At 31.4% G+C, this 12187-nt stretch overlaps 1 protein-coding gene and 1 long non-coding RNA gene across 3 annotated transcripts in view; one reads left to right on the top strand and one right to left on the bottom strand.

Moving 5' to 3' along the window:
* Positions 1 to 4690, top strand: part of LOC111087409 — a 6291-nt gene extending 1601 nt beyond the window's left edge. The window contains exon 3 of the long non-coding RNA XR_002612110.1: positions 4489 to 4690. This is a non-coding gene — a long non-coding RNA (uncharacterized LOC111087409). The remainder of the gene's footprint in view (positions 1 to 4488) is intronic.
* The window catches only part of LOC106465993 (solute carrier family 12 member 2-like), a 95417-nt gene that overhangs the window by 55025 nt on the left and 28205 nt on the right, over positions 1 to 12187 (bottom strand). The window contains exons 1-4 of one of the 2 annotated variants that reach the window (XM_022393961.1): positions 11423 to 11515; positions 9386 to 9469; positions 6850 to 6925; positions 920 to 1015 (exon numbers count right to left, since the gene is read on the bottom strand). In XM_022393961.1, coding sequence (XP_022249669.1) covers positions 920 to 1015; positions 6850 to 6895 — 142 coding nt within the window. In that variant the 5' untranslated portion in view covers positions 6896 to 6925; positions 9386 to 9469; positions 11423 to 11515. Of the gene's footprint in view, positions 1 to 919; positions 1016 to 6849; positions 6926 to 9385; positions 9470 to 11422; positions 11516 to 12187 lie in introns of those variants that run through there. The other variant, XM_022393960.1, reaches the window with a different exon arrangement.

The following is a 12187-nucleotide window of genomic DNA, read 5'->3' as shown; positions in this document are numbered from 1 at the left end:
AAATTAAAATTATATATATATATATATATATATATATACTAGAAATAATACTGAATACTAGAGACACAAACATTTTTTTATTCAATTTAAGCAATAATTGTGTGTGTGTGTGTGTGTGTGTGTGTGTAAAAATACTGGTTAGCCTGTAAACATTTCTTTACACATCAGTTTCATTCTGATTACAAATGAAGCTTGATAGGGACATGCAGTTCTTTTGAATTATATAACATGCAGTTAATTTAAACTCCACAGAAAACGACGGCAGAGTCAGTTTGCCAACCATTAATTTTTACACACCATGCTGTTACTCAAACAGACAGACCACTTTACTTGTAACTTAGTCACATAATTTCTGACCTGTCAGAGATGCATTTCTTTGCAATCATACACTATAGGTATCTACTTTTGCCTCAACAATTAAGGAATTGATTTTAGACTACACAATTTTTGTTTTTTTACTTGTGTAGTGGGTTTCAGAAATAGATTCTTTTGAAATGTATTTTCAAATTAAATACTTTTAAATGTAATATGTAAAGGTACTTTGTTTTACAAAATCTTTAAAATTAATGTATTTTTAGCAGTATTATTTTGTTCTAAGAAATAACAAATGTTTAACTAAATGTTTATTCTTATTATACATTGCAGACATATACACATGTTCCAACCCAATTGTTTGTACATTTTAACACTTAAAAACATATTAGCCACCATTAGAACGTTTTAATAAATTCCAATCAACATTACAAAAGCTATTTCTTTCATTCATCACTCCCTCTAATTCATAACTATTACTTACACATGTGAATGCAACGAAAAACACTTCAGAATAGAACAGAGAGACACCTTGACTTAGGTTAGTATTAATCCCCTTATGCAGCATGCAAGAAGATAGGCTAGTATAATTGGACCGATTACTTACCTCCTCGGACTTCCCCATTTGTACAAATGGCTGACATAGACAAAGTTGTCAAAATAGTAACCACCGTTGCTAAGAGAACAACTACAAGGGCTAGACCTGAAATGTAAATCAATATTAGTTCAACAATTTATAAAAATTTTATCTCCTACCTCCTCGTACCTCTCCATTAGTACATATTGCTGACATAGACAAACTAGTCAGTAATGTTACTGTTGTAGCTAAACCCACAACAACAAGGGCTAGACCTGAAATAAAAACAAAAACAATCCTTTTTTGTTTTTGTTTATGTTTCAATGTTTCCTGAGAGAGAAAAATATATTACTGTAAAGCATTGAAAAATTTCATAACAAGTCTAGAAAATCCTATATTTGTGTTATACAAAACTTGATGTGCACAGTTTTATCTATACATCTAAAATATTTCTTGTACTGTTTATTATTTGCAGTAATGAGGGGAAGCAGGTAAGGGAAACAAATGATATCACAAGGAATGATAGTGTAAAGGATAGGAAAGTTATAGTTTAAGTGATTCTAGTTAGGCATATAGATAGAGTAGTATGTGGAGTAAATAGAAGCAAAAGAATAAGCTTATGCTATCCAGGAGCAGGGTTACAGGATATAACTGATAAAACCAGAGAGCTAGTTAAGAGTGCTAGTAGCAATGCAGTTTTTGTGGTAGATGTTGGGGCTAATGATTTAAGAAAAGATGGATCTGACAAGCATATTGATAAGTATCAGATATTGATAAGGGCATTTAAGGAAAGTGGTCATAGCTTGATTTTGTAAAGGATATTGCCAAGAATAAATTATGGGGATGAGATACTAAGTAGGCCACTAGGATTGAATGCCAGGCTCAGATCAATATGTAGGGATGAGCAAACAGGCTGGGTGGATTTGTGAGATAATTTTAACTGGAAAGTTAATGTTTTTGGATTGGATGGCTTATACTTAAACAAGGCAGGGGCTAGCGTGTTAGTTACGGCTATTAACTCAGCTGTAGTGGTAGATTTAAACTGGGGATAGACAGAGGTGAGGGCTATGATATTAGTAAAATAGGAAATATAATTGACAAAAAAACATGTACAACAGGCATTGAACATGAACGTAGTTGAAAATATATGATTAACTGTTATTGTTGTAATGCTAGAAGTATTAAAAATAAAATTGATGAGTTTAAAGCAGTTGTGGAAACTGAGGATTTTGATATTACAGGTATCACTGGAACTTGGTTGGATTTGAACAATTTTGATGAGAGAAATACCAGTCTACAGATTATTTACGGGAGATAAAGTATTGAAAAAAAGAGAATGAGTAGCTTTATATGTAAGGAATGAATTGCATCCTGTTGAGTTAGAGCATATCAAAGAAAATAGCACTGAGGTTGAGTCAGTTTGAGTTAGTGTTAGAGGATATAAAGGGAAGTCTTGTAATTGGGATTTGTTATAATGAGATCAGAATGATAGCTGAAAAAGATGGTTATTATGGGAGTTTTTTAATTTCAGAGGTACTGATTGGGTAAATTTTGAGTCTGACAGTAGGGGGGGGGGAGTAGAATTTTGGAAATGTTCAGGATACTTTTATACACCAACTGTTGATGGAGCCTACAAGAGAGGAAGCTATATTAGATTTAATATTAGCATCTGATGTGAATATGAAATACAGAGTTGTGGTTGGTGAGCATTTAAGTACAAGCAACCATTGCACTATTAGATTTGGGATTTTACTACATGTAGAATTAAGCAAGAATAGTACCCTGATTCTGAATTTCAGAAAGGACAATTTTAATGGAATGAGACATGATCTGCCTTCTGTAGATTGGACTAAAGAGTTGGGAGGGGATCTTGAACAGATGTTGGAAGTATTTAGGGAAAAATTGATACGCATACAGAATATACATATTCCCTGCAGAAAAAAAGGGGGCAACGGAGTGGAACAAGACAGTAAAGGTTTAAGAGATCATATTAGGGATAAACATAATAATTCAAGAAATTTAAACCTACTGGAAATAATAAAGATGTGGAGGACTATAGGAAATCAAGAGAGCTGGTTAAAAAGGAATCTAAAAGGGCAAAAACTGTATATGAAAGAAGGTTGGCTGAGAGAGTTAAATCAAACAATAAGGAATTCTTATATAATGGGTAAGCAGAATGTCAGGATGGGAATTGGGCCTCTTAAAAATGATATTGGGGAGCAGATCTTGGAAGATTATGAGATGGTAAACTTATTAAATTAAAAGTTCTCTGCAGTTTTTATGAAGAAAGATACAAGTATTATGCCTCAACCAGAGCACTTAATGTATGGGGAAAATATTGATGTAAAAGATATCATTTTAAGTTCTGAAATTGTAAGAGAAAAGTTGGGAATCCTAAAAATTTATAAGTCCCCTTGACCGGACAACTTTTAACCTAGAGTTTTAAAGGAACTTAAAGATTTTATTTGTGAACCACTAGCTAATATTTTTATAGGTCATTGAGTAGTGGAAGAGTATTAGAAGATTGGAAGTTGGCTAATATTAGTCCAATATGTAAAGAATATGATAAACATTGTCCTGAAAATTATAGGCCAGTTAGTCCTACATCAGTACTTGGAAAGGTTTCGGAAAGTGTGATTAAAGATGCATTGCAAAGTCACTTAAAGCAGTTTGATATAGTGTCAAAGAGCCAGCATTGTTTCATTAAGGGAAAATCTTGTTTAACAAATCTTCTGACATTCTTTGAGGATGTTACTGCAAGCGTTGATGAAGGAAATACTGTGGATTTGGTTTACTTTGATTTTCAGCAAGTATTTGATAAGGTGCTTCACAACAGAATTGTTACAAAAATGAAATCTGTGGGTGTGGGGGAAATGTTATTAAATTGGATAGAAAACTGGCTGGAGAGTAGGAAGCAGAAAGTACTAATAAATGGAGATAGATCTGACTGAAGAGCAGGAAGCAAAGAGTAGTAATAAATGAAGTTAGATCTGACTGGATCACAGTTAAAAGTGGTGTGCCTCAGGGCTCTGTGCTGGGTCCTCTGCCGTTTGTGACATATATATATTAATGATATTGACTCTGGAATGACTATCAAAATATTGAACTTTGCAGATGACATTAAGATTTTTGGGGTGGCTAACTGTATCAAAGATGCTGCAGACTTACAGCAAAATTCAGATCATTTTTATGCATTGGGCCAATATGTGGCAGACGATGTTTAACTATCTAAAATGTAAGGTGATGCATGTAGGTTTTCACAATTCAAATTGTTACAACTTAAATGGGAATACATTAAATACTGTGGTTGAAGAAAAAGATCTTGGTGTTGTGACTGAAAAATCACTTAAGTCATCCAAACAGTGTATTGTAGCTAGCAATAGGGCTAATAGGATTTTGTGTAGAATATATAGAAATATTAAATACAAGACAAGGGATATTATTGTTTCACTGTATAGATCACTTGTAATGCCTCATTTACAGCACTGTGTACAGTTTTGGGCTCCCTTCCTCAAGATGGACAATGAATTGTTGGAGAAGGTTCAGAGAAGAGCCACTAGGATGATACCTGGGATGGTGAGATTGTCTTATGAGGAGAGACTTGTTTTCTCTAGAAAAGAGAAGGGTCAGAGGGAATTTGATTGAGGTGTTTAAAATTATCAAGGGTATTGATGATATAGAGGCATCAAACTTTGTGTTTAGCAGTAAAAACAATAGGACAAGAGGTCATAAATTCAAATTTTGTCAGTGTATGAGTTGTCTGCAGTTTAAACAGTATTACTTTTCAATCAAGGTGGTTGGCTTTTGGAATGAGCTGCCTACAAGGGAGAAGGAGGCAGAAAATTCAACTGAGTTAAATAAAAGACTGGATGAATACATGAGTAGTAAGGGGGTGGTTATAGTTGGGAGCTGGAAGAGACATCCTTGATGGGCTAATAAGCTCCTTTCTGTCCATTTAAAACTTTATGAATTTATGTGTTCATATATGCAAGTTAAATCTACTGAAATAAACATTACTTCACTACTTATAATGTTATATACCTATCACACACAAAAAATATCTTTAGCATAGCATTACACAGATCTTTTGAGACAATTTAAAAACAAAATACATAGAAAAAAAAACCAATAGTGAAATAAAACAAAACTGATAGCAAGGTTTAGTTATCACATGGTTTAAAAGTATGATTAATGCCTAATATCCAGGGGTGAAATTCTACTGGTACTCATCGGTACCGAGTACTGGAACTTAGTTGAGATTCTTAGATTTTTTCTTTTTCAAATTCAGGTTCACTTCACCCAGCTGAGTTCCTCTGCTTTTTGAAAATTTCATTCCTGCTAATATTGAATCAATATAGGAACTTGCTAAACAGAAGACACATTTTCAAAAAAGAACTAAGTGGAAATTTACACAAAATTAAGGAGTACAATGGAGAACTTAAAATTTGTATATTGAAAATTTCTATATTTTCCTTTAACAATCAGAACATATCATACAGATCATACTTATGATCACTACAGTTACAAAGGATAAAGTTGAAGGTGACAGTTTTTGTCACGATAAAATTTTTTTTCTTAGAATTAGTCTGAACACTTTGAAAGGTAGGCAAGTAGTAACAAATAAGCTAGTTTTCTTAGTGTTTTGTCTAAAGCAGTATAAAATGCCAATTGGTATATACATGCAATCAATGTTATATTGTAGTTCTTGGGCATATATTGGCCATTCTGTTACAGATTCTTGAGACCCATAGATAATTAGTTAAAGTTTAAACAATAACAAAAAATGTAATAAACAATTCAGAAAAGCATTAGTGTTTTATAATGCATAGATTGACTAGTTTTCATCTGAACAAGCTTTCCTTTGCTATTTTAGAATAGTTCTTAAATTTGTGTAAACAAAAGTATCTAATTTTAAGTATTTGAAAGTTAGAACCATGCAATCTCTATGAATGGTTTGGAAATCTGTACAGGCATTTTTGAGCTAGATGTTTTGGGGCAATCAGTATGGAAAAAGACATTTATGCAATAAGAGCAAAACAAGAGTTTATTCAAATACATCTGAATAATATTTCTAATGAAATTTTGATTGTTACTTATTTGCTTAACTTACTACTGATCAATTTAATTAAAATATGGTTTATTCAATGCCAGAGTACACTTAGTTGAGTAATATGATACAAAGGAATACATATAATTAATAAAGGAAAATCTCCTTTCATGCACTGTGGAAGCATCTTGTGCTTATATAAAACATTGTGATTACTCAAGCTATCTTTCAAAAAAAAATAGAATTTACATCAATATTCTAATACTTATAATCTATATGGTAAAGATTCAATTTCTCTAGTAGAGTGCAAAAATTGGCCAAATATTTACAATAATAAAAGCAGTTTGTTTAGCTTTTCCAATCTGCTATTGTTTTAAAGGTTTGTTTTTATACCACAGTTTTAATCTTCATTAGATTATCCAGATGGTGTGTAATTCATCAATGTTTACTAGTTACAGGAAAGGGTTTCAATGAGTAATATTTTATAACAGATCCATAATTTTCTAAGCTTCCCTGGCAGTGAAGGTATATATATATATTTATTTATTTATTACTTTCTACAATTCTGAACTATTAACTAATTACAAAACATATTATTGGGAAACAAAAGAGGTCACACATTGACTGAAATTTTTATACTTATTTGTGTAGAAAATTAAATATTTTTTATTAGTACTCATAAAACTACCTTGACAAATATGTGTCACTGTATTACATTTCTATTACCAAACTTACTAATTCTATTTAGTAGACTACTTACATCCTGGATAACACACTTACTAGAACTGTTCATGGACCACTATTAACCTGGATAAACAAATTTTAAAATCACCAAAACTATTACCAAAAAACATTATTATCAACATACCAGTACTGCTAATGAGATCTATGCTTACTTTGATAATTAACTTACCAATCCCAGCTTGGCCTACAACCCATGAGAGGCGCAAAAAGAGCATTACCCCCCATATGTTCAGAAGACATCTTATCTAAACAGCATATAAAAAAAGACATTTCTTTATTCTAGACAACTGAAAACAAGAAGGAAAAGAAACCATCAAAAATTTATTTGTAACAGAGATTTAAATTAAAATTTAAAATCTGACAATATTTAGAACTATCTACTATGCTTACAAATGTACACATTTTAATATTTATATCCCAAATGTACAAAAATTACAAATATGCATGCATATTAGTTTATCTTCTCACACTTAATGATAACCAGTAAGCAACTATTGATACTGTAAAAGGTAGAACAAGATCACCACATTAAGGAATGAATAAGTCAGATTTTGTTAATTCTATACCAATTTTACACTAATGGTCACCAAACTCATATATTCATGGTTACTGTTCGGTCTTGATTCTAGAAACTATTATGAAATTGTCAGTTTCAACAGTGATATTAACTTCTTAACAAATTGAAAATGTTGCCCTCCATATGGTCATCCAGTTTTTAAAAACACCAAAATGTAAACTTTTAGGAATAAGTATTTCAAAGATTGTTAGTATCAATTAAATTGTTATTAAGTTCATAAATTAAGAAATTCTTACTTCAACATATTTTCTCATTCTGAAGATTAACTAAAACATATATTAAATTAACTGAGTGTTGTAAGAAACAGCATTTACAATAACTCTGAAAATGTTGGTTTATGATATACACTTACTCCAAAGCTGTGTTATTGATACAGTGTAGTATTTAAAAAGGGTAATTTCAAATGATATTCACTCAATTTCATATTTTGATGTTAAATATTTAAATACTGCAAAAATTCCTCAAAAGTTTTTGGAATGAAAAATTTTACATTTGTTTTCAACATAGTGTCTGTAGTGAGGACATTTCTCTAACCATTGTTAATCAATTAATCATGCATACAGCTGAAACAATTTCAGTTCAATGTTAACACCACTAGTAGCCTGCTTATAAATAAGACCACTGAACTATAAAAAGACATTTAAATAAACCATTAACTAGGCTTGATATAGAAGAGTTTTCAGTTTTAATCCTTATTTATGAAAGTATGTTGAGTTGATAGAATCTATAAACCTGGGTAACATTTTCACAGACATTCTGAAAGCAATATTACTAGAGAATATATGCAAATTCAATATATGTAAAAACTGAAACATGACTCCATTTGAAGTAGTGTTAGTTTTCTAATACAATGGTTAGTCTATAGAATAGTTTACCTTCAAGTGTGGCAGAGGCTTTGACAGTGAAGGAGACTGTACAAGTACTTTAGAGATTAGGGTTACAGGGTTAGATATATGACAGGGGTTCCTATACATAGTATGTAATAGGTTGATAGTAGAAAATAGGGAAGACTAGATAAGTCAATTGTCCCCCCCCCCCTTGTTATCCTTTGGAAATTTAATAAGTAAAAAAAAGGAGTATTAGATCAAAATATAACAGTTTCTGCAATAGAATGTTACAGCAACAAAAATTCAGCCTCAAAATTAGTTAACTTTATACACATCATGATGAAACTGAAGTTCTACAATAAGTCACAAAAACTCAAGTGTTCTTCACTGTCAATTACTTGTGAAGTTTTGAATATATTTTTTTATGAAACTTTACACACAGTAATTAATATATGTGACAGCATTTGATATTACTGGTTTTATGGAATATTTGTTAGTGATCCATAGATATAAACTCAGAAAGAACATGGTATTGTTACCAACATCCTCTCAAAATACATTGTCACTGTTAAAGATAAAAATGCTATCATAGCCAATGAAGCTGACGATGACCAGAAATTAAGAATTCAAGAAAGTCTGATGATTGTTAATCAGATGTTGGTATTGAATCAACAAGATTCAGCCAATTCCTTCCGCTCATTATCAGGTGCATTCTTTAGATTTAAACTACAAGAAACCAGATTACATTAAGCCCTTAACTAGCAGTGTATAAAGGGTTTATGTACTTTTTTAAAAATAAAATACATATTTATTTTGTTTAATAAAAACCAATCTAAATACCTATGTAATGCAGTAGAAGTGTCAATTTATAGATTTTTGACTTTATTTCTAAATAATATTTTTTTGGACAACACAACAATAGAGCAAACAATTTATAATTAAAAGGAGCTCATAATTTAAAGTCATGGGAAGTTAAAAAACCAAAAATTCCCTTTTATAAAGGTAATCTCCCATCTTCTCAATTTCAAATACTCCCTGTATTCAAATTTGATGATGAGGAACCCACTTTGAGACTAATAATAGTACCTGATGATGACAAAACCTTGTCGACACATTGTACACTTGTTATGTTAAACTCAAATTAAAGTTTTGCTTTATTACTCATTCAAGCCGTCTCCAGCCATTATTACTCCCTGTATACTCCTTGATTCATTTTTAGAGAAAATCTATATTGTTTGACAATAAGGTACACAATGATAACACGAGAATCAAATGACTTCTTATTTATTAAATCATCTTACCAGAACTCCTTTGATCCATCCAAACTTTACAGCCTCACTGACAGGAGCTTCTTCTTCACCAAGTTTACTATGCTTGTAAGGGTTCTGCAAAATTATATACACGTTTATTGTCACTGGTTAAGATATCTATATTACTTTATAAGTTACTGCTATTTCAATACTGTTATTGACTACTATTGACAAGCACAGGAATATTTATACTGCTGCTGTATATTGAAAGTACTGGAAAATTGTGTAGGAGTCTACTGTTTCTCAATACTAGAAATGATTTGACACTTAGATCTATGGATGTTACGTTTTCTGATTAATGTAGGGGGACTAACGTACTATATTTTAAAATTTTTAATGGCCTACTTTGCTCATTTTTATAACAGTAGCAATTCACATGTCTAGTATATTATTTTTCAAATATTACTGTGATCTAGAACAGTGGTTTTCAAACTTTGTTCTGCACCAGGTGTTTTTTCTTTTATAGCTGACCACAATGGGATCTGTAGACTATGCTGTTACTTCCTTTCCGTAATCATGCAACCATTCCATTTATCACCCAAAGTGAGTTAGCAGAAGGCAAACTGAGGACCAGAAATCTAGAATTTACAAGTTTGGAATAAAGCAGAGCACTTAAAGCTGTATTTTAGCACTTATAAGCTTGGACAAGATAGTTTACTGTGAGTGAGGTATCTACTATATAAAGCAAAGTGTGTGTGTCAGTAGAAAAAAATACACAGTCATATATCTGTCACTTCATATCTATTCCTTTATAAGTTTCCACATTTCTTGACCAATCATCACCAATTCTTGACACAGTGATACAGGATGACATGAGGAAGGTCATGGGGGGGGGGTCTCTCTGTATACTTGCTGAACTAGTCTATAGGAGCATAGATTATGATATCATACCTCTACTTAGTAGTCATATATAACCCATGAACCTGTAGTTTAAATAAGAAAGTGTTTCTATGACTATTGCCTGTATCTTATCTTCTCTTGCTAGTAGGTGTTTGGATGATAAATAGAATAACTGGTTTCTTCTCTAACAAAGTAAGATGTACAGGGTATAAGCATTTTACTCAACTTGAAATTAATACAACATCAATCAATAGTTCACTCAGGGTTCTAAAAAGCCAGAGTTAATAATTCTAGCAAGATTATGCAATTTAGATGTGCCTAGTAGTATTAGAGAGACTTCACTCGAATGTTTTAAAAACACTGAGCATGTTATTAACAGAAAATCAAAAGAAAAAGTCTCACAAATTAAAAACAGTAAACTTTAGTAACATTTAAATCAACAAAAGCACCAATAAAATGTTAAACTATTAACAAATGTAGCCTAAGAAATAAATAATATTATAAAATGCAGGTGTAAAGAATGAATAATGATTATTATCTAACAATCACAATATACAGAGAGTTTGGTCTCAGGACAACCTTATATTTATAACTCTGTTCTATGCACAATCTATCCCCACAGAAACCTTAAACTTCCTTTGCGGCCATAAGGTATTTAAAACAAAATGGACAACCAGTAACAATCATTAAACTCTTGTGTGTTCAATATGAACATACTCTCTCTCAAACAGAATGCCTAGCTCTTGGCCTTGTTTTAGAAAAAGTTACTACAAATTTTGGAAAAACTATTTCTAGAATTTTTGTTTTCCAGAATATGTTGGATATAATAAGCAATATGTTCCCTGGTGGAAAAAGAACTATGGAGACTCACAGTCTTTCTTTCTTTAATAGTTTTTGTATCAAGTCACATGCAAGTTTCAGAGTGCTTCAAAAGTGTGATTTTAAAAAATAGTAATAACAACGAAATGGAAACTGGAAATTAAATTCGGTCTGCTATAGCAGTCTAATGCTAGTACTGAGAATAGAATTAGAATGTGTACAGGTGTGAAAGTATCTTCCTCAACCAGAAATGTAGAATATTTGTAGTATCTGATAATAATAATAAAAAAAATCATTTTTGGGGTTGAAGACCAGTCATAATAGCCAATGCTATAATAAAATCGAAGGCGTACAAATAAGATTGAATACTTCTAGAATTAATGATCCTTCTTCATCGAGATTCTGTCCATGTTTATTTGTAAAACAGTACGCTAGTTTGCATTTCGACCATCATCTCACTATCATACAGTGCCACCTGCTATGTGTAAGTGTAATTTGTTGGAATTTTGACAGTAGAAAGCGATTTACCCTTTTCATTGATTGCATATGATAACATTGACATTTTTTTTTTTACACCTAACTGCTCTTAATATTTTTAAAAGAAAATTTTAGGAAAACACCTAGTAAACGTCAATTATATTTTTCTAACGACTTTTGTATTCCCGTGATCACTAATTAATTTTAACTTCTGGTCAAAGAAAGTTACCTACACAGATCAAAACTAAATATTGTTGTATGCTATAATTGCTTGAATTTAGTTGTTTGTAAGAATACCTAGAATGTTTGCGAATGCTAATGGCCGAGACGCTTTGCCAAACTCCTAGAAAAAGAAATACATTTTAAAGGCGAAAATAAGTAAAGCAATAAGTCGGTTTAAATTTAATTCGGTGATTGAGAAATTAGTGTAATTATCAGATTAGCGTTAGTTATCAGATATATTCAGTAACTCGATCGATTACATGTGAAATTGTACAAATTTATTGGTATTGTTAGGTCTCTGTTCGTTTGTTAATCTCCGGTATAAACTCTTTCCGAGGAACTTCAGTGATACAAGTCCCTTCTTTATTAAAACTAGTTTATTCTTTCTTGATACAATTTTGTAATACACATAATTTCCGTAGTCACTTTCAACTC

This window comes from Limulus polyphemus, unplaced genomic scaffold (assembly GCF_000517525.1).
Source record: "Limulus polyphemus unplaced genomic scaffold, Limulus_polyphemus-2.1.2 Scaffold2116, whole genome shotgun sequence".
Lineage (NCBI taxonomy): Eukaryota > Metazoa > Arthropoda > Merostomata > Xiphosura > Limulidae > Limulus > Limulus polyphemus.
Note: the sequence above shows the minus strand (reverse complement) of the source record. Positions and strands in the feature narration are given on the sequence as shown.